A 27,385-nucleotide genomic window follows, 5' to 3' on the forward strand; every position below is an offset into this window, starting at 1 on the left:
CCATTCTTTGGGATAATTCTGATAGTAATATTGTACTGTAATCAACATATTATGTGACTTAAGCTATGTGTTTTTGATTTTTTCCTAGATATCTTCTCCAGAACTGCAATATCCTATGAGTTAGCTTTTCATTAGGAACTTCAGTTCTCGTATTGGCTGAAATTTGTTTTCCCTCACTAGTTTATCTTTGTTGAAAATTTCAGTAGTTCACTAATATCGTACTAACTAATATACAGCTTACTTTTTTCAATATTATTCTCCACCACCTAGTAGTCTATATTCAGGACATATTGTCAGGGTTCTGCTTCTGACTAAGAGTTGAATTCCTGATATCCATCCCAATAATAGAACCCTCCATGAAGTTCTGGTACACTTGTCCTTGTCTACACGGTTCGACATTATTACTTTTATCTCACTCTCATTCCCCTCATTTTGCTGCATTCTCACTTCTATTATTCGCTATTCGCTTCCCCATCTCCTACTTTTGTCTTAGAAATTACCCCTATTGAACTTTAGTGCCTCAATCTCCCCCAAAATATATAATTGTGTGTTCCAAGTGGGTGGGGAACCTATTGAGTGTTGACAGTGAAGCTATTCCTTTTCATACATATTTATGGAAGGGTCGCATCATATTGAAAGCTACTTACTTATTCACCCTTCCAACTTGAGTTGATCTTTTGGTAACCAATCCCCTATATCATTATCATATATATGATGGAATTTCGAATTTGCTGATCCGTGGATGACGTTTAGTAATAAAAAAAAACTTGACTATTCGATAATATACAGTCCACCTGTCTGATCTTGAAAAAAAATTGCCGAATCAGGAATCTGGTGAATAATATTATTATTAATCTTCGTTCTATAGTTCTATTGCACTTTTATCTTTATTCTTTGACCTTTATTCTCTATTCTTTATTCTTCATTGATTTATCAGAATGATAGGGAGAGAAAAAATTATACAAAATTATGCTATTCCTCTACCAAATTTAGATAAGGTTACACATAGACCGAAATAGGTTGAGTCTTGTATTTGTTCACTTCAATTCACTTATTATCTTCGTAGTTCTAAGTTCGAGAGCCCTACGATTCCCAGAGAAGGAAAAGGTTATTCTATCTGAGCACGAATTCAATTAGGCCTAGTTATCAGTTCTATGAGGATTTTCAAATGTGAGGAGGAAGATTGCTCTAAATTGGTAATAGAATTCAATTTTATCATTTTATCACTATTATTTTTCTTTCACTTCCACTTATTATTTGATTAAGGAATCCTTCTGTTTGTGAAATGGGTTTCAAAATAACTTTTGATGAACATTAGTTATTATTACAATATGACGTATTTTTCAGATTGTTGTTGGTTCGCCTGCTGTCAAACAATCTTGAAATGTGTTAAAAAAATGTATACATGATAAAAACCATCACACTTATCTACTAACTGGAATTATATTATTCAAATTGATCTTAGGTAGACTTTCAACTGATGAACTCAAAACATTCAACGGTTATTTAAAGACAATCAATCGAATTGTGCCTAGTGACAGAATTGGTGGAGAGTGTAAATAAAATGCTGATAGAAGGACCCTCATTATAGATTGATCTTTCTTCGACTGTTTGAATTATGAAGTAACACTTCAACGCTAATACTAAACATTTATATGATAAACTAGTCTATTTGCAAAAATAAATCATATTCTAAATATTGGTGTTTCTCCTGGAACCTCCAATCTTTGTACTCGTGTGATAAGTAGATACGATCGTAGAATCATTACTATCATAAATACCACGCAAGGAAAGTGTAATTTTTCAAAAATAAATACGATCACTACTACTACGACCATTATATACAACGCAGAGGGAGAGTGACGAACATATAATTAACTAGAAAACTAATAAACGTTACTTGAAAACTACTCAACTACTTAGAAAGTACTAAACTACTAGAAAACATATATATTATTCACACTATACTTTATAATTCAAACTATATAACTCAAACTCTCTGAAAACGTATTATCATCCGACGTGTGAGTGCGCGTATTATTTCACCTTATACCTCCTATATGATCGGAGCTTTTGTGATCATTATCACCCAACGAGTGAGTAAGACATGCATAGTAACGTGAGTTCAACTCTCTGAAAAACCTATCATCTGTGCGCGCAGTTTACTTTATACTCAAACTGTGATCAGAAGAGTGTAGTTTTAGGACAATTATTATTATCACCCAACGAGTTTATTAGACATGGGTACATAAGTACAATTCTCTGAAAAACCTATTATCTGTGCGGACAGTTTGCATTATTCTCAAACTGTAATCGGAAGAGTGAAACTTCTGGGATAATTATCATGGGTACCGACAACAACCAACGTCTGTCACGTATGGTGAGCAGTCAGCAGCAATCAGTGGGCAGCTGCGGCTGCAGCGAGGAAGGCTCACCTGGTGCAGCTCCTGTCATCCCCATCTTCCTCGACGAGGTCATCCTGCATCTGCACAGGATTGCATTCACCGTCTGGCACACGGCGCTGCATCTCCAACAGGAGCACGCCAGGCAGACGGCATGCGTTGACTACTGCGACGGATATCGATATGTTAGTAGCTCACTGAATAGTAATTAATAGGTTGATTTACTGGTTACTTGTTTAAGCTACTAGGGGAAGTTAGTAGCTCAAATTACTAGAAGCACTACTTGTACTAGGACTAGTAGCGATTCCACTATTAGTAGCCTTAAAAAGTATTCTCTTGGAAAGCGTTTTGAAATTGTATTCATCATCTTATGCATTATGAATACCCCTTTTGTGAAAAGCTGTATTTCTGAAACCACGAATCGTAGAATCCTGCCACTCAATGTATTGAAAGCTTTATTATCTTCAACCTGAAGAGCGTGTGACCAAAAAATGCCTATTTGAGAGTTGTCTATGAACAGGTGAAATAAATTTTTATCCAAATACATTCACATCACATATTTCCATATTGAGAAAGCATATTAAGAGAAGATTATACTAATCAATTCTTTTCATCATCTTATGCATTATGAAATCCCCTTTTGTGAAAATCTGTGTCTGAAACCATAAATCGTGAAATCCTGCCAATCAATATATTGATTATTTCATTTTATCCAATCTGAAGAGATTGTGACCAAAAAATGTCAATTCGAGGGTTTAGTCTATTAACAGGTCAAATTAACTTTTATCTAGAAACATTTAAATTTCATATTTTCATATTGAGTAAGCATATCAAAAGAAGATTATAATAATCAATTGAAACTTAATGACGTTGATCAAGAATAAGAAAACATTTGACGATTTCTAAAGTTTACTGAATATTGAATTCAACAAGGCAATCTACAGTTGCAAAATGAACGAATTTAATATCACCTACTACATCACTTATAGGCAACTATCACATGTTTTGAAAAGAGGGTTTCAACTGCGCTGTGCCGTGAATATCGCAATATTATTTAATAACAGTGCATATCTTCTATGAAAAATGTCAAGGTTTTGAAAAAATGTTCACTGCAAACGCAAACCCAGCCCCAAAAGCGATTATTTGTGAACAGGGAGGTATTGGATTTTTATTTCCAGAACAGTTGAGTAATTGGCTTAATCGGTAACCCTTGAAAGAACACTATCTAGATGTTGATATTTGCATCAATCGAATTTTCCAGTCGATTTCCAAACATATATTTTCCAGCAGTTTAGTTTGATGGTAAAAGTAATAATGTATTTTTCTCGATTTGTTACAGCATGCGAACGATACTCCGAGCCGAACCCCCGTGAAGCAAAGATCGGTAAGTCTGCCTTTGGTTATTGAGTAATTTAGATCTTTATTGACGTATATTTATCATATTTGCGTTAGTTCAACCTTGAAACAACGTTCGTATCGTATAATTTCGTATGCAAATTGTAATAAATTGCAACCATTGATAACATACAGGGAACTTGCAGAATTGCCCTTGAAAAATCTAACTTATTCAGAACGAGAAATTTCTAAGCCTAGTTCATGAAGTTGTAAAATTTATCGCAAAATCTTGTACTCAGGTTCTGCTAAAATAATGATCACAAGTCAGTAAATTATCACAAGGTACAAGTAAATAATAAATGGAAAAAATTGAATTAGATTTATAATATGATTTATAATATTATTTATGAAAAATTCAATTCGATATATTGGTAATATGATTGGGAATAATCAATTTGTTGATTTCTTACCCTATTACCATTAGCTGGATAAATTTCTTATTTTTTAGATAATTGCTGAATTTAGAGGTTTTTCAAGGCTCAAAACTTATACACTCCTGCACTCATAACATAACATTTTCTTCCAATCTCACATATCATGTTACACCTCATTCAAAGACAAATAGCCCATCTTACATGACCTTGACCTTGATATCAGCTGTTTTAACGGAAGTTACATTATGATTCAATAATAGATGCACCAACTGACCTCCTGACCCTCTCTCATAACGCTACTCCTTCCATTGTTAACTCAATTTAACTTTGGTGAACGCTTAAAATCATATTGATGCATTACTATTCTGATTTAATACGATTGTGTATTGCACATCCGAAATGATATATAGTTACCGAAATCAATATTTAAGCTGAACTCTGTTGAGTATTTGGATAAGTTGGTTGTTCTCATAACTTACTCTGCCCTCTATCATCATTGGGTTTAGCTCAAGTTCTTAAATTGAGTGAAGTCACATTCGGATTAATAAAACTTTTGTTTTGAAATTGCATACTAGACTAAAACTTCTTGAACGGTTTCTTTAGTTCCATTATTCCGAGACCAATATTGAGAAACACCACTAATTTGATTGTAAATTTTCTCAATTATTGGGGAGCCCGATCTCACTAGGCGTCAAATCTGCAAAAACGTAGAAACCAATACGAGAAAACAAAACAATTTCAACTTACAGGATAAATAAATAACTTAGGTTCCAGAATAATTGAGGAATTTATTATCTGCATCTTACTGGTATTTGTGGTACAGTGTGAAACGTGCTATATTAATCAAGACTTTTTGATTCTGGGAACAATTTGTATTTTTAATTCTGGGATCAATTTGTAATTTTTGATTCTGGGATCAATTTGTATTTTTGATTCTGGGATCAATTTGTAATTTTTGATTCTGGGATCAATTTGTATTTTTGAATCTGGGATCAATTTGTACTTTTGATTCCGGGATCAATTTGTATTTTTGATTCTGGGATCGATTTGTATTTACAACAGTAATACTCAGAATAGATTGAAGCATGGAGCTGATAGATTACGTGACTCGCAGAACCTATCACAATAAACCAAACCCTAGGAATGTGGAAACCAATACTGAAGTGCTATTGAAATGTCGTTATAGGTCTTCTTCTATCGTATTAATCGACCTTCAGAGTATGTCCAATCATTTGCTGCCATGAAAAGCTTTTCTCTCCATTTCTTGAAGATTAAATCGATCCCTGCTCAAAGTTATTGTGTATTTCTCATCAAATGATGGATTCAATAAAGGCCAATGTTCCTCTTTCCTACAACATCCTCCATCTCTTCTTTTCTGCTCATCATCAGAGAGAAACTATGGCAGAGTCGTTCTGATCTTGGAAAACAATTGAAGCCAAAGGTTAATCATTTTGTATGCGCGAGGCATGACCACGTTTGGTCCGTGACAAAGGTTCATTGTGCGATTTGATCTCCAATCACGAGATAATCCCGGTTTATGTTGTAGGAGAGGCTGGCTTATTCCACGTAACGATGGAATTACTGTTACTTTAATTATCGAGAGGATTAATAGTCCGAGCTTACATGATACCTTACCTGATTCAGTAGCAAAAACTAATAATGGTAATGGAGTTTATTACCGTCAGGCTACAATGTAGCAGAAGGAATTGTCTGATATTCTGATTCTAAAAAAGTAGGGTTCAATGTTGAAATGAAACATTTCATATTATGAGTATCATAAGCCATACATTCGGACATTGAACTATTCATGCTATCTTTCTCTTCATTGAGCTATGTAACATAATGTTTTCGCCACACTTGGATGTAATGAGCTGGTTTACGTGCGTCATATGGAGGCCGAAAGTGATTGTTTTCCGACCAGGCCGGTAAAACTTTACGGCCCTAGGGCTGTAAAATGACCTTGAATAACAGCTGATCGTGTCCGATCTCACAAAAATCATAGAGAGATAATCTCATAATGACTGTAATAATCTATATAATTATGTATCGTGAATCGCGGTATTATGTCTATAATAATATATTTTATAATTACTGTTTCATAATTTAATATTTATTATTGTGTTTTTGATATCAAACAATAGAATACGATGATATATCTCCATAGCCTCAACAATATAATGTTGGCTACATTGTCCATTGTCAGAAAGGTACGTATCGCAAGTATTTAAAAGTGAAGAATCGAATTTGAATTCAAAGTACAATAATTGTATCAATATTTAAAAGTGAGGTAGAGTACCTAATAATTGTTTCTTTTTTATTATCGAATTCCACTTCTTAATGCAATACAATCAACAATAATAATAAGCAAATACAGCACAGATCTGAAGTTTAAGGTAAGCCTACTGGTAAAACTCAGCCTTGACTGAAAAATTCCTAGTAATTTTTCCGTAATTCATTATTAAAACTTTTAGATAATTTTTCTTCAATATTAACCATATAGAGAAAACATTAGGCCCACTCAAGATTGAATCTTCGAATGTTTTCTCTATGATTTACCTAACTATTTTCAGAGCAATATTTTGTTGTGAAAATGCCAGCAAACCGGCTTCAAATTTGCGCTATACTCTATTATTATAGTAGCCTACATAGCCTACGTTATCTGACTTAATTAAGAGTGGAAATTTTATTGTGAGACAGATAATAATATTAATTTTAATAATATAAGTCATGAGCCAAAGTCTGTTGTACGGTACGCTTTTTAGAAGTGAAGTAAACTTTTTTAGAAGTCTAGTATTACAGTATTACGTGTATGCTAAGGGTTATCAGTCAGGCAACAACGTTCAACAGTACGGAATGGCCGAGAGCATAAAGGCGTAACACATCAGTCAGAACTCAAATCTCAGTGAATAACAAACATTGATCTAGGTTCGAATCTCGGTCAATGACTTTTTTTTTGTCGATGAATTTCGACTTTTATTACCTATTTTTTATATTAGTTACCGTAATTTAAATTTCAATCAATTTTTTAGATATATTTTGAGACAAACTGTGAAATATGCAATTATATTAATTTTTTCATCACATTATTTCAAAATAGTAATGAAAATTCTATTCATCCATCTATCCATGATATTGCACCGGGCGCAAAGCTCGCGCCTAATATTAATAGTATAAAAATATGGTCATTATTGTAAATTATTTATTAGTAATATTGAAATTAATTGACAGTAAAAGTTGTCATAACCAAGATTCAAACTATCAAAATAGGCTGTTTGAATTTTATTTATTTTTTAATTTCTTATATATTGGGAAGTTTTTTTTGGGTGTGGCGAAAAATAGCGTTCGCACCATGGGCAAAAATGTATTTCCGGCTCTCAATCTTTTCTAGTCCTCGGCCTACGGCCTCGGACTTAAAAACCGATTTCGAGCCGGAAATATCTCATTTTCGGCCCTAGGTGCGAAATATACTATTACAGGATGGCGAAGAATAATATTCAAATCATGAATGAATAAAATGACCTTATTCTCTGTTAACTTCAAGCTATTCAACAATACCCAAGCACGAGGTTATTTTCTTGTGATTGTTTTGTAATTATAAAATTGAAGTAGCTTAATCCATCAATCGAACTTCCAGTATTGAATTGGAATTTTTGTTGTAATATACGATAGTAATAATTCAACCTATTAGTAAACAACCCAATTAGTAAGCACCTTTTTATAGATTTTAATTAAATTTATGATGTGTCGAAATCTTCTATAATTGCCTAAATATTTTAATAAGGAGTAAATATTCTACTAATAATTTTCATCTGAGTTTTCGTATGAGAACACTTATATTGGAACACCTAATAATATTCAACTAATGTCATTTACTATATCGTCATATTCATGATTCGTCAATAAGTTGAAAAATATATGAATATAATACATAAAATTTGAGGTAAATTGTAGGTTAGATTTCGTTAGAGATCTAGCTCTTCCACAAATAATCATCCACAAATTAAAAACTATCGAGATGCAAAGAATTTTGCACATTGCTGACAGCTTTTTCGCATTCTCCTTCAATTTAAATGTTCCCAATCAAAAACGTTCCTATGAAATAATATATATGATAGGGGGATTCGAATTCTGGGTGTCTTATAGCTTTACATTAGACTTCCCACTGTATATTTTTGGAGGATCTTCGCATGTAAATCTGATAAAGATTGATTTTTGATACTGCCAGCTTTATTTGAAAGATATAAGTTGCACCAGTAAAACATGGAGACTATTGAATTTGAGCTTATGTCCTCTACGTTTCAACAAAAGGAGTAAATAAGCAGCCAAATCGACCAGTTATTTGCAACTCACCCCTACTGAAGCAACAGATTACCTCACTGTGGGCGTTCCAAGTTTAACTGTTGTATACCGGTAACCGGAAATCTTTAGGTTGCTTGTCATCAGCTGTACACTGTACTACCTCCCTCGTTTATATTTATTGAATTCTGTGATGGTGCAACATGCACCGTGCTTGGCTAGGTCCTGCTTGCTATCTTCTTCAATCTGCCCAACTCATTCCAGACATGTGTTCAGTAATTCAGCAGTCTCTAAACATTCTCGTGAACGTCAGAGGAGTGCTTGGCTGGTAGGGTGTGTTGTTTACTTCACCTGACACAACAGGAGCGATCTAATGAAGTTTCCTTCACAAAAATGTGTTTCTTCTCAACTCAGTAGCTTGAATGCTTGCTCAAACCAATACAGAGCTAGTCGAGAATGTTGATATTGATTTGTTGGTGATGGTGGAGCTTAACCGCAGCACTGAGTTCTATTTATTTACTCGAAAATATTTGTTGTAAATCAATAGTCTGAGGCTTTGGACAGCTATTACTAGACCGACTTCTGAATTGGAATATATTGTATTCCCTACTTTATAAGTGTCCACCAAACAGGAAGTTACATCAAATGAAGTGAAATAGTTTTTGAAAACATATAGTAAAGAAAACTAGAATCGATTTACAGTTGTATTTTCTTGTATTTGTCAGTTGTATTCTTGACTTGTATAGTCAAGTTATGTGGATAAATTGATATCCTACAACTTTTATATAACTTGGACTACTGATTTCTCTTATTAATCGACAATTGGATTTTACAGTATCTTTCAAATTTTCATTGACAATGGTAATAAATCAGATTTAAGTAGCGTACGTTCTAGGAAATATTGGTTCGATTATAATTACTAATTATATTAACAAAAATAACCAGCAGTGTAAAGAGATATTAAGCAGTATAGGATGTAGAGCCAATCCTTATCTAAGACATATTTCTCATTATAGGTACTTGGTTGAATAGGTAATAGGTTACAGGTTAATAATAACTTTTGACAACCGTAGGCCTATTGGATTCTCGTTATCCTATTAGCCTTGAGGGTCAGTTTCACTATTAAACTGATATCCATCTCACATATCCTAGAATTTACTTCTTCCCGCTCCTTCTTATATTGGTACCGGTACTTTAGGAACATACGAGGAAAGATTTGCAGCATATATTTACTCATAGCTTTTCTCCTATATTGGTACTATTTTGTAATAGCACAGATAAAACAAGAGTTTGGCTAGTTTATGGTAATAGTAAGGCTAGATAAGGATCATAGCGCCCATAATTTGGCTTCAATAAATATGTTATTCAGGATTGGGAGTGTATGATACCCTGAGCAATATTCGATATTATCATTTGTAGCCCATATTTTAAGCTTATTTAGGCAGGACACCCGCATATAAACAAACAAATCGGTACCTATCGACTTTCACCCGGTATAAAAGTTCTTATCTCAGTAGTAATAATTCAATTGGGAAAGGTAACAGTTGCTGTAATAATAGAGACATTAATTCAGGCGCATGTAAATTGTTAGCGCTACCTTCCTGACAGATTAATAACGGCCTGTTGAATTGCGTGCCACCAATGCTGAATGAAGGAAGGAGTGTTTTGTTTGGAATTATGTACACTGATGAGGGCCCGCACTACACTCAAGCACTAAACAAGCATTGTGGCCGCCGCTCTGTCATTATGGCTACACATCAACGTGAAGATCCTTCAATGGTCATTCACCATTCATAGGCTGTCCACTTGAGTAAAAGTATTCGAAACATGTCAAATCATAAATGAAAAAAGAAGAATTGATAACTAGGAGCTTTCTAAAATTTCCCATAGTGAAGCCTTCACGAATACCGTATTTGTTGAAGAATTATCAAATTGGGAAATTCAAAATTGTTAAAAGATCTGCTGGTTTACAACATGCACACGCCTTCTTTATGCAGACGTACAGTCTCTATCACTACACCAGGTGTGCCCACATGCCTACGGGGGGAGGCTTTGGACGCGGATTGCGTATTTTAAATTCCTGTGGTGGGGGGGGGGAGGGGGCTCAGAATCAAATTCTCTTGGGGGGTCCCATCAAAAAGTCAGCAGTGTTAGAATGACTACTGACGATTTTTTTGTATTGAGGGGGGCTGAATTTTTTCTAAATTGAGCTCATGGACGCAGGTGTGTGGAGGGGTATGCTTCCCTGACTACATCTTTTCATTCAACGTATCATTTGTTATTCAACAAAAATGTTGTTTTGTTCCTTGATATAGTGTCATCTCATTGTACTTGTTTTCTGTTTTATAAATTTCGAATACTCTACAAATTATCTTGTACATTGTGTTATTATAATTTCTCTCAATATCATTTTTTAAGAATACAATTAATACAGCGAAACTTCATCTGGTTTTTCAAAGAAAATTATATTTATCCTTCAAAATGAACAAACACTAAAACTCTTATGTTAAAAAACTGTATCCTTACAAACTCTTGTGAATCACTTGCAATTTCCGTGTGAAAGCCGCTCATCATTTTCATGTTACACAAAATAGTCGTCCACAATTACATGACTCACACGGTGTCTGCTCTACCGAACTGGTCAACTACCAGGGCAATTATTCTAGCTGAATTGATTATTTCCGAGCTGGTTGCTCCTGGTCTGTCATTGACATGCCACCAGGTAAAATACTCGCGAGATGACACAAAAGTTATTACTGTTGAGCCGCCGGGGCCCCAGTTTCCATCGCATGTCCCCTGATGAACAGTTTCAATTCATTCATTCCGTTGATTGCGTAATGGCTTTAATTATTATCGTTGTTGTCTCTCTGTCCTGCCGTCGGATACAGTTTAATTGGAATATGACAGATGACCTAATGCAACAGCCAACAATAATTAAAGTGCTTCCGCTAGGTTCTTTATCTTCCATTTTATGATGTGCTTACATAAACCTTGATACGGATATGTTGACCTTCATATGTTGACAATATTTGAGAATGATTTTCATTAAAGTTTTGTTCTGGTTAGTCTTCAGTATAATATTTGTAAGCTTGATTAGAGCTGGAATACATTGAGGTGTCAACGAATCTTTCTTACAATTAAATTATCCAACTTACTTTCATATACTTTCGGGCCAATCTTGTGCTTCGGATGTTCAGTGACACGTTGAAACCTCGGTCCTGACTTCCTGAGAAAAAGTCGTTAAGTCACGTTACGACTTTTGAAGCCTCAAAATCGATGATGTGTTCCATGAAACCTATGACACTAGACCTCATATTATAATTTTTTCATCAATGATATGATCTTCACTATTATATTACTTTCATAGAATTAACCGTTTACTCATTTGATTGTTTTGCTCTTTTCTTTGAAACTGTTGGTCGTTTTTTAACTTCCTTTTGCAGTACTAATCAATATTGTTTTTCATTCACTAGATTTTCTCAGTTTAAATAAGGTAGATGGTAAGCTTACCACTGGGTTTTACATAACATGTTCCAGAATTCAAACTGAAATAATGCTTCCCAGTACAGAGCCTACTCCGTCATAAAATACTAATTACTACCATATTGTAATTTCTCTAATATTTTTTCGACATCTACAGTACTTATCAATTTGACAGTTTATTACAGTACTCCTTTGCAAATTGATCAGCACTCAAGTTGAGCTGATCTTTGCCAAAAAGAATTACTGTATTTATCAATGTATAAATAAATAAAGCTGAATTAATCTTTTCAGATTGAAACATTCTATGAATTCTGGACTCATGAATTTATGGATTCAATTTCTATCTACTGTTCTTTCATTATTATTATCAAGTGGTGTACGTATTATCGATATTGTAATTATCATATTTATAGCTATCCATTACTTTAATCAATATCTAATGTTGGTTGAATAATTTTATTGATTGATTGTTGATTGATTGTGGTGTTGATTGCAGAGTCCTGGCAGCGTGTGTTCGTCGCGACGCAGCCGGTCGCGGGACTCAGGCGGCATGGACCTGAGCTATGTGACAGAGCGCATCATCGCCCTCTGGTTCCCACCCGACCTCAGCGCCAATGCATTCAGGCAAGGTCAACAGCAGGCCGCTCACATGCTGCATAGCAAGCATGCCAACAGTTACATGGTTAGTGCTAGCATAGATAAATAGAAACTTGAGAAAATTGAGTATTAATTTATTATCCTCTTTGGTGGTAGCCTACTAGCTAATAGTAAGATATAGTAGGCTGATAAGTCATCGGTATTGACTTTACTAGTGTATATATTATTTTATTTTCATTGTTGTATATTGTATATTACCAACGTTAGGTGATATTTTTTTATTGAAAAAATCAATCGGCATCAAAAAATGTTCAAGCAACGTAACATCTTTGCTCCAATTCAATAACGTTCAAAGTGTAGTACTATACAGATAGTATATAAAATTCATTGAATCAAATGCTTCCTCAGTAACATGAGAATAATAATGGCACATATCAATTATGTCATAAATAAAAATTAGAAATCCAAGTACCCTTTTTGAAATTGTTTAACCACAATGTGATTTCACCAATTTCAACAATGTTTTAAAGGGTAAGTCACTTAGATCTCTAAATTTATTTATTTTCAAGAGTAACCCTAAAAAAACGTTATTTCAATTTAACAACAATATATTTCAACGACGATTTGATAAAGATTAGTTTTTCAAACAATTTCCTTCATATTTGCAAAGTCTTGATTTAGATACAAGATTTATCTCCTGTATCAAATTCTCCAAATAACATATTTTTCTATCTGAATTCAGGATTGACCATTTCTTTACTGCCGCAAACATTCATATTGCATTACAAATACAGGATAAGCATCCTTATCCTTATGTGAATTATTTGTAATAATAATGTAGGCTATACAGCAGTTGATAAATGTTCAATCTTGAATTTGGATCAAAGTGATATGTAATTATTTGGAAATGTGATAGTGTTGAATTCTTGAATCTAGTCTAAAATGAAGGTGAGTTTATTTCTTCTGTTTGTTTTAACAATTAAAACATTATTGAAATTTCTCTTGATCAATGAATACTCACTTTATTCATTTCTATCCTTATTGCAGATTTGACTACTAAGAATCCTTAAAATACTTTCTGTGTTATTGTGAAGATGAATTGGTAGTAAAACTGTGCATTTCGAATAGAAAATACTTGATATTGTCAAACAAAACCAATGATCTTTTAAAACAACTACTAGTATTTCAAAAACTGTTCAGATAAAAACATCAGGTTTTGACAATATCACGTCGTTTTTATTCAAGCCTTCAAGAATTGATAAATTCAATTAATTAATAAATTCAAGTAATCAATAAATTCAAGCCTAAGAGATATCAGGCGAATGGATGGTTATCATCTCAAAATGTATGAATTCTGGGGTACTTTCTTGTATTTATAAAATAAAAATAATGTTTTTTATTTTTATTCTATTATTCTATTATTTTCGAAGGATGGTTATCAATTTGTACTCGATACTAAGTCTATCTTAGACTAGGTACTAACTCTATCCAATCTTACATTGATCCTGTATGACCAATTCCATTCCATACCTTTTACTCAAATAATAATGTTTTTGCAGGTGTTCAACTTGTCGGAACCGCGACGCGCGACACGGAGCCAGCACGAGCGCGTGCGTGAGTTGGGGTGGCCGGCCGACTTGGCTCCTCCCCTCGAGCGACTCTGCAGCGTCTGCAAGGAGATAGATGATTGGCTCAGTGGCGACAAGCAGCGAATCGCTGTGCTACATGCTAGGTAAAACACTAATTCATTACAATAACAATAAAAAATTGAATTATTTTCAATACTTTATAACGACATAGCAGTCTGAATTTTGGGTAAATAATAGTGAAAACCACCACTGACCATGTGGAGCGTTTTCGAACGTGAAATCTAATCTTCAATACTATATATTACAGCAAACGTTTCCAAAGTGACTCATTAACTATAGTCCTTGCAAACCTTAGTTTGCAGCACGGGACTTTATGGCCAATGTTATTCCAATATAACATAGGATATAATACTCGTATAATACAATACAAAAAAGTACACTGGTGCTATTTTCATGCTTATACTATCGAAAAGTCCTACGATTTCTTTTCTCGCTCTTCCTCTCACTCAATTACATGCTCTCTGAATTTTGTGAAATCTGGCAGCACTGTACTCAGGGGTGCCCATCCCCCCATGGTTCATGTCGCAAAATCCCCCCCCCAAATTTGGCATTCATTTAGGTTCTTAAATTCCTGGGAAGTCAGTGGAAAACTGTTTATTGAGAAAGTCCCCCCCAGTTTTCCTATTTTTTCTATAAAAATCCCCCCAAAATTCAGCCTCATGTCGCAACTTGCGACATCAAAACATGCTGTGGGCACCCCTGACTGTACTTCATAAGAGAAATGCTGCAAGGTTTCAACATTGCTCGTAGTGGAGAGTGATGTAATTGAAGAATATATCTCCAATCATTGAATTAGTGGAATACTTTCAATTATATTATAATATTTATAGTTAGGCTTCCTCATTTTATTTATTGACAATATACTTAATATACACCTTTATAGTAGTGTAGTCTGAATGTTTAGTGAGTAATGGTTAGAACCACCAGTCACCATGTGGAGCGTTGATTCACTTTCAACTGTTAGCATTGGGTGAATGGGTAGAATTTATAATGTTTCTATAAGGTATGTTGATAGTAGTTGAGAGTGAATCTCTCTGTAACAGTCATTGACTTCTAAAGAAGAATTGAAATTTTCAAAGCTACTCTCGTATTTTACGTTACTTGAAGTAACTATGATTAACCTATCTCCTATCAATTCGTGTCTCTAATATAAGCTTTATTTCCTTAATTTCTTAGAATTATAAAATTTGGAAGTGTTGAACTTTAATAATTGTAATCTCATCAAACATAGGAAATTTGAAACAAGGGCACAAATCCTTGAAAGAATCAATTCTCCATCATCCCAGTGTTTGTCAAAACATTTATTCGAATATCATAGCATCTATCTCTCTCTGATCCTATAATTCCCATCTAACAGAATCTAACTCGAATAGGATTCTGGAGCCCAATTTTTCAGACCCTTTTTCTTCCTAAAAAAAGCACAGCAGTGGAGAAAAATGGACGTGTCAAATGATTTGTTTGGCCCAAAAAGCATTTATACAGTCGTGGAGCAGTAATGCACCAATAGACACACACTCACACTCATGCGTGCTTTATCCTTTTCTGATCCTTGCTCGGGTCCCTCTGACGCCTTTGTACTGTTATTAATGGTTGCTACCCGAAAACACTTCCATTATTCCTTATCTCTCTCTCCAGTCTTCCACTATTTATTGTCCGTGCAACAATTTATCATTTTGTGTCTTGTTGAATGAATGCAAGATGAGTTTACATTTCTTCATATTTTCAGAGAAAGACACTTAGTCGGGAGTATTAGTAAGTTAGAGAATGAACTGGGGTTCAGCAATGTTTTTTCACTAACAAATGTATTCGTCCAGCTATGAGTTGGAATGATATTGTTACATTGAAAGAACTTAAAAAATAAACTATTCAACCTGAATATAATCAGGATAGAATCAAACCGTTAACTGCATGTACAAAAACTTGATGGAATAATATCAAATCTTACAAATATGAGAACATTTCTAAACAGTTTTGTGTTCTTGGTTGTTGAAAAACGTTTAACTTGTATGTAATAGGTTAATACTGATTTAATTATCATTGAAACGTTTTTTAATGTGATTAAGATTCAATGATTCAATCATGCTTTATTGACACTTCCGGATGTATAATATTGCATTTACTTGTCTGTCTTATTGTTATTCAGAAGAAATAGCATGACTAACGATTGTCAGCTCTGAATGAGTATTCATTTGAATGGTGAAGATCAATTATTTCTTCAACTTCTCATACATGTTTCTATCTGATCACGGCTTGAAAGGATAGATATAAAAATTTGATGGATTCGTGTACGGTACTTGAGGAGTTATAAATTTTGCAATATAAATAATATTCCAGTCACTTGTGAAATGACTATACTTTATACTGATTTTAAATTATTATTCTCCACAACTCCTCAATAATATCTGATGTTTACAAAATGATTATGGTACCAAGTCATCAAACTAGGAAGATTCTTAAGAACTTGTAGAGAGACTCTCATAGTCCTGAATATGGATGAGGAAATATCTCTAAACCAAACATGTTACCTGTTGATCTTATTGAATTTCATTTCGTCATACATTCTCAATTTTTATCAGCATATGCAATAGTATAGTATAATAATTATGTAATTAATATAGGAAAATTTCTCTCTGCGAGATTGTAAAGCTCATATCATTATGAAGATGTCTGAATTCATCAGCTCATAGAAATTCAACTGAATTTAATTTATTTGGTGTTTTTGCAGGGGCCAGAAAGAACGTATTGGAGTGGTGGTGGCTGCCTACATGCATTACTCGAACATCTGTGGCAGTGCCGACCAGGCTCTCGATCGATTCGCCATGAAACGATTCCTCGATGACAAAATTGGAGATTTCGAGCAGCCATCACACCGAAGGTATCATATGGCTCTGATTCATGAATTACAGAGATAGGGTTAATTTATTTTCTAAAAATACTGATCTTGGTCAAGGGAATGCTGAAAAGATTGAGGATTGAGGAACATCTCAAACAACAATAATAATTGATAATTGATTGTTGAGAAACCATCGAACGATTGTTAGCAGCATATGTTAGGGGCTAGAAGAACATTACTGAATATTATTCCAGCCTCCAAACCTTTAGATTTAGAAAACGTAGTCCTAGTTTCTAGTTTAGGCCATAATCAACATTGATTTGGAACTAGTAAACTAAATAACTCTTCCAGTTTAAAGAACTCTAGTCTTGCTTTCCAATAAATTTATGCTTCGTTCAGCTAAAAGAAAATGTAGTCTTTCTAGCCAATGACTAAATAGAACAATAACATAGAGTTATAAAAATGAATATTATGGGGAATAGTACCATTAGAACTTATGCTAATAATCTCACTATACCATACACTCACAATAGTTAAATATGTAAGTACTAATATTAAAGTGTTAGTACTATTAGTTAAATATGTGAGTTAAATATGTGATACTGGAAATCCGGGATCCGCCTTAATACGCCCCACCTGGTAGAACCTGTCAATCAAATAGAAACTGAAAAAGTATAATTTGTGTATTATGTTCAATTTCCCACATTAGAGTTCACAATAGAGGTGAACAATATAGATGGTACTCATATAAGTATCATTGCTTAAGCCATGTCCACACTGAACAAATGTTCGACATACATGTTCGGCACACATGTTTGTTGAGGAGCTCTGGGACAAACATTTTGAAAATTTTGGACAATCATTGTTTTTCAAACAAAAAATTACTGTTTTTCCAAACATTTTCATTTTTGACAGCTGTAAAAAATAAAACCTGTTCTCCCCCGTCCACACTGGCCACGGGCAAACATTGTTTGTCAAACATAATAAAATTTGCCCAAAACTGTACCAACAAACATGTTTGTCGAACATTTGTTCAGTGTGAACACGGCTTTAGAGTAACTATTCGAACAACTATTTAATAAAACAAGTATTCCAATGGAAATGGTTATTTCTTGTACCGGTATTTCATTATAATTATCCTAGTTCAGTCACAACAGCTAAGGTAAGGTGTATTAGGGAAGGCAGCTGAGAGTATTCAAGAGATGCATGTATTCAAATGTCTTCGCTTCCTTCCACCACGGAGTGAAATACAATATTACTTGTTCTGTGCTACACTCTACACTCTACTTCCGTCGCTCCAATATATGTTCTGACACATTTGAATACATGCGTTATTCTTAACACTCTCAGCTACCTTCTCTGATACTGTCTACCTTCGCCGCCCCTCTATATTTGACCCTAAGGTTCCACTCGTACTCTTCAAAACCTCCACTTTCGCCTTTACAACTAACTATGTTTTGACCCTATTCTTGCAGTCATACTTTTCAACATCCTACTCACTTTCCTGATTGATGTTTGCAGATACATAGACTACTTCTCGGGCCTGCTGTCGGGCAACATCCGGATCAACTCGGCGCCTCTCTATCTGACACACGTGACGGTGCTGGGGGCGCCGGCCTTCGATGGGGGTGGTGGCTCAGCGGGTGGATGCCGCGCCTTTGTCAAGGTGTACGAGGGGCTGGTGCCTGTCTACACGTCAGGCGTCCACTCGGTGTCCGGCGACACGCGTCAGTTCACCGTCAACGTGGCCGGTGAACGGCGGCGCGGTCTCCAGCTCAGAGGCGACATTCTACTCAAGTGTTACCATAGGTCAGTTCACAGGGAAAGTGAGGGCCATAACACTACGTTCACTTGTAGAAACGAGTCTCTCCTTTCCTGTTAACCCTCACTTTTTACTTTGATATCCCCTCATCACCAAGCCACACTCTGTCACTATTTCAACTCCACCATGTTGCATTTATCATAATGTGTTTAATCTGAATCTTAGTTTTGTAATTTTAATCACACATATTGTAATTTATAGGTAGTAAATAAAACTACCGAATAATACTGCTTGCAGGAACTGTCCCCCAATCTCAGACGCATAGTCTTACTGGGGGAATTCTACTCAATCAATATATCCTTTCTACTGTTTTTTTGTGAAAATGTGATTCTTATTTTGTTAAATATCAAATATAAATATGTACATGTATTGTATGCCAAGTGGAAATAAACGAATTGAATAGGATTGAATAATGGGTTTAAACAAACAGCTGACATTTCTCCGTTAAACCGAGTATTTGTATTCAGGCTTTAGTTATCAATTAATTCAGAAGAAGTGAAAACAAATAATTACCCTAGCGGTTGATTGTTACCATAGGCATAGAGGAGAGATAGCATAAGAAGATATCCTATAGTATAGGTAGTATACCGATATTTGGTTGAATCGAGCCGACTACTGTCGACTCTTGTCCATTATTACTGCTTTGGCCGGGTGAGATTGTAAGAACGACACAGTATGAGAGACTGCCAGTGTATCATAGTTTCTCGAAAAAGTGTAGTAGTAGTAGTCCCAGACTACTGGGACTATCGGCTTGCGTTAGCATGGACATTTGTAACATAAACGCCCTACACCATGAGACATCCCGTATGTTATATTTTCTTCATGCCATAGGTGAGTTCACAGGCCAAGTAAGTAGGTGTAAATCGATTTATTCAGAAGAAGGGAAAACAAGTTCTGAACCTGATGGGCAATTGTTACCGTAGGTCAGCTATAGGATAAGTAAATAAGTAAGTAGGTTTCAATCGATTAAATCAGAAGGAATAGAAAATTGGTTGATAGCCTGACGATCAAAGTGTTACCATAAAATAAATAAATAAATGTTTTATTGTAGCAGCAAAAGAGAACATCAAATGCATTACAACGTCAAATGGTAACAAAAGTAGACACATAAAAAATAAATAGAACTATTAAATAATATAAGTCACAATCGCACACAGGTAAATCATTATAACCAATTCTACACCAAGAAATTTTTCTCTGATCTCAATGTAACAATCAAGTAATAAGGCTATTCCACTTCAAGATTTATTTCGAAAAATTCATCTATTTTATAAATACAATTTTCTGACAAAATTGCTTTCAATTTGTTTTTAAATTTTTCAATCTCTAGGTTCCTGATTGAAGGAGGTAAAAAATTATACAATTTTATCGCTGTATAGATGAATGTTTTTTGAGTCCTGGTGTAATTGAACCTGATTAAACTCAAAGTAGCCCTATTCCTTGTTCCATATGAGTGATATGAACCCAAAGCATCATATAAATGGATATTTTCTTTTATATATAGTAGGCTTTGAAAGATAAACAGTGCAGGAACCGTCATCACACCAAGACGAACAAACCCCTCTCTACAATGAGCTCGGGAAGGGAGTCCACAAATTAGTCTAATGCATGTTTTTTGCATCCTCAGTAGCCTTACACTAGAAAATTTATGACCCCAGAGTAAGGTACCTCGACTCAAATGACTTTGGATGAATGCAAAATAGACCGTTCTCAGTACCTTAGAACTTACACACAGTCTCAATCTGCGTATCAGGAATATGCCTTTACTGATTTTCGACTCAATATTCATAATGTTTTTCTCCCAATCCAGATTCTCATCAATCATAAATCCTAGAAAATTCACAGAATGACTTACAGCTTCTGTGGTATTTCTTGTCATATAATCTAATTCTAAATCTTGTATTTTGCCTTCATTAATGCATAAACTATTAGCAGTACACCAATCTTGTATAGTTTCTGAAATATTTTTTAATTTTTTTCTCAATACTTCATGTGAATTAGACCTGAGACAGATATTAATGTCATCAGCAAAGAGAAAGCTCTGTACTGATGGATTCGATAAAACATTAGGCAGATCATTCATGTAAATGATGAACAGTATTGGACCAAGAATTGATCCCTGAGGAACACCATGCTTCACAGGTAGATATCCTGACTCTTTTCCATCACAAAAAACCTTTTGAAATCGACCACATAAATACGACTTCATTATAGTGACACAGCCTCCTCCTTGAATCCATAAAACTGTAACTTTTTCAATAGAAGAGCATGAGAGACAGTATCGAATGCTTTTGATAAATCATATAGTCTCACATTGACACATGCTTTATTATCTAGACCAAAAATACAATTACTGATAAAAGAAACAGCATAGGCTAGTTCACAGGATAAGTAGGTTTCAATCGATTAACTTGAAAGAAGGAGAAAACAAGTTATCAGCCTTGTTGTCAAGTATTACCGTAGGTAAGTTCACAGGATAAATAAGTTCTAATCAATCAATTGAGAGGAAATGGAAACAAGTTAGTAGTCTAACGGTCAAGTGTTACCATAGGTCAGTTCACAGACTAAGTACGTAGGTTTGATTCGATTGATTTAGAAGAAATGGGAAATAAGTTACTAGCCTGGCGGTCAATTGTTACCATAGGTGAGCTCACAGGCTAAGTTTCAAGCTGGATTCCCACATAATTATCAGTATCAGTGTTAGAATCTGGTACAGTGAAAATATTTCCGTGTGTTGAAATCAGGGGAATAAAAATATTTTCACTGTTCCGGAAACGTATCTTGGGACTGATATGTGGGAATCCAGCTTAAATCAATTGATTTAGAAGGAATGGTTAAAATTAAGCTATTAGCCTGCTGGTAGAGTGTTGTAATAGGTGAGTGATGATGGTGGCTATAATGAGTGAGATTCATTTAAAACTTGAAACGGAATTGTCTGAATGAGAAGCATTGATGTTATTTTCATGAAATGCTCTTAGTTTGGAATGAATATCTCTATAGTTTGAAGAAGAAGCTTTGGTCTGAAGCAGTTTGTGGTTTCTCAATATTTGCATTTAAAAGATAACACGAATGGAATCGAATTCATTCAGGCAATTTATTCAAGTTCTCTGAAACAATTGCATACATGGAATCATGCAAGTTCCTTACAATCATATAATAGAATGAATATTCAATACGGATTATAATATCCCTCGATTTATAAACATTGTAAAGTACAGATTATGACAATATCTCTCAATGAACTTGAACGTGATTAAGATGATCTGATGATGAAAACTTGATATTAAATAGAACAATATATATATATATATACCCAATGAGAAAGTCCATGAGAAAATTAATAAATCCAATCATTAGTCCTTGATAATGAATTAAAAATTTCATGTGGAGTTACTAGAAAATTATTTATTGGCAGACTCTGTGAATCATATCTCATTTTATTAATGTATTTGTTCATTTTGAATGACTTTTTGTCATTATAATGATAATGTTACGTGTTGCAGGCATTATTTTAGAGACTCGGACATATGTGACAGCCCCAGTCGAAGCATAACACCTCAGAGTAGTGCTTTCAGCGACTGTCAACTGCCACAGAGGGAACTGATATTCGCCTGTCAGTTTCATACCTGTGCTGTTGCTGACTACACGCTCAGTTTCACTCGACAGGAATTGGACGCTGCATGTAATGGTGCGTATTTATTATACGTTTGTTTGAATACAAATAGAACCAAAATGAAGGAAGTGATTTCATAAAATTTCTTGTTTTTGGATGATTTTAATCTAGGAGCCATCACTAGTATAGGCTGCTATAGTGAGGTCCACGTTATAATGGCAGTGATTGAAGATAGGAGAACAGCGTTGCCGATTCTCTGGCTTAATTAAGTATATTTCTGCATTGTTACAAACGGATCTGATAACGTTGTGGAGCTAGAAAAGGATAGCGCTATGAGCTTTGTCGAATGATAGACAAGGATTGCAATACAATTGCTAATCATACACTGCCATTATTACGTGGACCTCACTATTGTTATAATAACATAATTCTCACAAAAACATTTTTTTGAGTCGAATAAAATGTCACCTTATGCCTCGGAACCTCTATCATTGTGCCTTCAATGTATATGAAGGTTTCATCAAATCCTGTAACTGATAAAGTAAATTCGTATGGCTTTTGTTGGTGGGGAGTCCCTTGCGGGAAGGTCCCACCGCCTGAATATATAATTTAAGCCGTCAATGGGCCTTACGACTGTCATACTTCAGCCGGGACCGACAGTTAACGTGCCCATCCGATAACACGGGAGTGATCTGGTTAAAAAACTTTTGGTATTGAGAGGGTTTGAACCCGGGATCTCTGTGCTGCTACGCAAGCACTCTATCCACTAGACCACGGATCACTCCCCTGTAACTGATAATCTATGAGAAGAATAATATCGGTCAGTAAATTCTTGTTTATTGAATGAATGTGAACTTTTTCAATGATGTAAAAGTCTAATTTCATGTAAATAATAACATTGTCACATGGTTGAGCCGTGGAGCGCTTTCGAATGCTATGTCCTTCTATCTTTCACAGTGATTCTACCTATCGATAGTTAAACCTAGGGTCAAAACATAATGGAACGAAATGAAGCAATGAAGGTAGCTTCAAGCTTGAGATTTTTGAATATAATGTATTGAATGTAATGTAATGAATTTTGAATGTAATGTATTCAAATGATGGCGTACATAGTTGAGCGCCACCATTGAATAGACGCGTTTCATGTTCTGGCCCATTTGAATACATGCATCACATTCAACACTCTCAAGCGTCAGTTACCTTCGCTGTTTTACTATTTTTCACCCTTAGTTTTAGTATTGTTGTTAGTTTAATAGACTATATAGTGTATAATCTACTTAACAGACATGTCGTTGAAAAAGTGTTAGAATTGATTCTACTTACAGAAAGATGTCTTTATTCTGTTGGAGAATTTTTTGAATAGCTTCAGTGTTCATCTGTTTAACTGTAACAGCTTTGTTGTGACTTGTGTTGGATCCCGTTTTAATACCTGCTATTTATCAATTGCTGCTGTTTATTACTATTTGCCAATTTTGTTGTAAATTTTTTTACAAAAATACTACTTTGACTATATTATTATTATTTTAAAAATATTTTGACTGTTTTTAATCTTATTGTATTTTGACGTTTGTTACAACACTTTGTGTTTTATGACAATAAAGGATTATTATTCATTTGCCTCTTTTCAAATAATATGAATAATGATTCATTATGAAGAAAAAACAAAATACTTTGATTTGAAATTGAAAGAAGTAGAGTGAAGGTTTTTATGTATAAATGTATATAACAATACTTAAATTCACCACGAGCTCCCATGAACTGACTGACGTACCGGTAATAAGAAAAAACCTTGTATCTAATAATAAAATTATTCAATTCAGTATCCCCATTGAGATGATGTCTCAAACTTCTTTATTATATCATTTATATACCATAATTATTCTTCATCCAACCACAAATTACTCACTTCATTCTTCAATCATGTTGACAAACTATCCACTTATGACAAATTATTGAATTTGGACCAGTTTTCATTTTTTAACATTTTTTCTTACCAACTGGAAGATTATTTCCTAGAGGCTATTCCTTACACAGGCATTTTAAACATTTTCATGCCGATAATCTATAATTATGAATTACAATATAGCTGTCAGGGATGATTTATTCTTGAATTTACTATCTTGAACTAGTATGATTGATGGCTTCTAGATACTAGAATATATTATTGCTAGCAACCGTCTGCAAAAGGCCAGAGGCATTTTCCACGGTATGGCTTATCCACTTATCTCGGGTTTCAAATTAAATTGTTTCAATAACTTATTCTTGTTGTCTTATCTTTTTTTTAGTGTTATAAATCATTGCAGCACTAGTTTGACATTTCAATTTTCCCTCAGTAAATGGCATACGGTATATCCTTCTTTGTAGTATAACCCATCAACATTTTTGTGTAGGTTTTTCAAATTTTCTATTTTCAATTGCTTCAAGGAAATGAACAATACGTTAATGTCAACTGTTCCAACATTTTAAAAATTATCAGTCTCCTGGCTCAATTTTTCAATTTTAGCCTCACTTATTGGAACCCTACATGGCTAATGACTGTTAATGCAATACCCAATCGCATTTCATGATTCCTTCAAAAGTTACCTATCAGCAATGCGATTCATCAGCTAAATGCAATTTACTCAGATAAAAGTATTCTACAAAATGATCATGTTGACTTCATACTTCCCAATTTTGTATTTTATTTTACGAAAAAATACAATATGGAATAAACACATTCAAATAGTACAGAACTTCTTCTATTCCTGGGTGTAGTCACATTCAAATAAACTTGACATTCAAGTTTCATATTCAAATTCCTGTTCATACAGGAATTCCTGTTCAAATAGTAGTAGCCTAAGTTATCGATTTTAAATTGATGAAGGGTAATTTTTATTTTTAACTTTGACTATTGTAGGAACAATTAATACAGTATATGAATCTATGAAAGTGTTGAATATTGGAAAACTTCTCTTTTCCAAATCAATATTTTCTGAAATCTTCTCTGGTATTTGCTTGACCTTCTTTATGTCAGCCTTCAAAATTTTAACTGTACTCAGTTGTTGGTTCATGGAGTAGAGTCATCGTTAATGGTCATAACCCCAATTTACCCTAGAAACAGATCTGAAACTTGAGAACTGTGAGTGCTTGCATTGGTATGCATGAATTCTGTAATACTTCCCCTGACTTCTACTTCTATTTCTGTGATACTAATCAATAATGTTTATCTGCTTGTAATTGGTATGAATAAATTCAATTAATGGGAAGCTGTATAAATATAATCTGTGATACTTCTGAATTATCTATACTTCTACTTCATATGTGATACTTTATTATCAATAATGTTTATGTGCTTGCAATTATTGGTATGAGACTTAATTCAATCTATGAATAGATGGATGACTATAATATGTGATACTTCTGACTTCTACTTCATCCGTGATACTTCTTGCTTCTACATCTATTTCTGTGATACTTATTATTAATGTTTATGTAGATGCCAGCTTACATACAATGCTTTCCATATAACGTTCATGATGAGGCATTGATTTCATTTTTGTACTTCAGACCTACGCTTCCCGCTGGACGGCGCAGTCGAGCTGCACTTCTCGCCAACCCCGGAGGGAGTGAGACAGCCGACACCCGCCCCCACCCCTGCCGTGCCCGTCGACCTCACCTGCGACCCCGTCACCCGCTGGGACAGCTACGAGAACCTTCTCCAAGACACTGACACCGAGGATACCAATGGTATGTTTCCATTCATGTCGATAGCTCTCTTTTTAATAATTATTAACAACGTAAACTAGGTTATAGCTTAGAGTAACAATAGCATAAAAAGATATCCCATGGTATAGGGCGTTTGTGTCGCAACTTTTACTGTTATCTCAAGCCGATAGTCCACGTAGTTCTTTCCCGTGAAGATATGTGACGCTGGTAGTCTCTCATATAGTTGCATAATTCTGAATGATTGAATAAATAAATATTGTGCCGTTCATACACTCTCACCCGGCCAAAACAGTAGAAATCGACAATAATCGATAGTAATCGACAATAATCGGCTTGAGATAACAGTAAAAGTTGCGACATAACCGCCCTATACCATGGGATATCTACTTACGCTATTGTTTCTATATGGTTATAGTGGGGTCCACGTTGTAAAGGGAGTGGAGAAAGATAGGAGAAAAGCGTTGCCGATTTTCTGCCTTACCACTGCCATCGATAGCTGATTCTGGTGTATCTGATGTGATATGAACTGTTCTTTCTTGTTAAAATAAATTGATCAATTATATTTTATTCTTCAAGAAAATATATATTTTTAAATGAGTTGATAATAAATTTTCATAATCGAGATTAAATTTTCTGTTAGTTATACTACAACATTGTGAAAAACTGATCAGGCAATGTTGCGGAGCTAGAAAAGGATAGCGCCATCTACTTTGTTGAATTATAGACAAGGATAGCAACACCAATGATAATCAAATACTGTCATTATAACATGGACTTCACTATAGTAGTTGCACACACATCGATGTTTGGGGGTAAGATTTTTTGCTGTCCTCATAGTCTAATAAATTCTATAAAATAATAAATAAATATGGCCTTATAAATTCTATTAGATTGAACATGATTTTTCAATCAGATGATGTGTTTGCAACGTTCCATTTAATCCGGTAGATTTCATAAGGACGGGAAAAAATCGAACGTACAAAAAAATATGTGAGTGTAACTGGTTGTAATATAATTAGGTCCACGTTATAATGGCAGTGTTTGATTAGAATTGGTGTATCCATTGTATTAGCAAGGTATTGCTATCCTTGTCTATCATTCAAAAAGCGGATAGCGCTATCTCTTTCTCGGTTTGCTCTGTTGAAAGATAGTCTTTTAACAATGTAGAAATAATAATTAACAAAATATATCATCTTAATTATGAAATTATTAAAAA

The 27,385-nt window shown here is 34.4% G+C and overlaps 1 protein-coding gene across 1 annotated transcript in view; it reads left to right on the plus strand.

The window, feature by feature from the left end:
- Positions 1-2,329: 2,329 nt before the first annotated feature.
- Positions 2,330-27,385, plus strand: part of LOC111048583 (tensin-1) — a 108,804-nt gene continuing 83,748 nt past the window's right edge. Inside the window, exons 1-8 of the mRNA XM_039422969.1 lie at positions 2,330-2,587; positions 3,742-3,786; positions 12,447-12,632; positions 14,107-14,279; positions 16,922-17,071; positions 18,551-18,838; positions 22,355-22,539; positions 26,011-26,190. Of these exons, the coding sequence (XP_039278903.1) occupies positions 2,345-2,587; positions 3,742-3,786; positions 12,447-12,632; positions 14,107-14,279; positions 16,922-17,071; positions 18,551-18,838; positions 22,355-22,539; positions 26,011-26,190 (1,450 nt within the window). The 5' untranslated portion in view covers positions 2,330-2,344. The remainder of the gene's footprint in view (positions 2,588-3,741; positions 3,787-12,446; positions 12,633-14,106; positions 14,280-16,921; positions 17,072-18,550; positions 18,839-22,354; positions 22,540-26,010; positions 26,191-27,385) is intronic.

This window comes from Nilaparvata lugens, chromosome 3 (genome assembly GCF_014356525.2).
Source record: "Nilaparvata lugens isolate BPH chromosome 3, ASM1435652v1, whole genome shotgun sequence".
Lineage (NCBI taxonomy): Eukaryota > Metazoa > Arthropoda > Insecta > Hemiptera > Delphacidae > Nilaparvata > Nilaparvata lugens.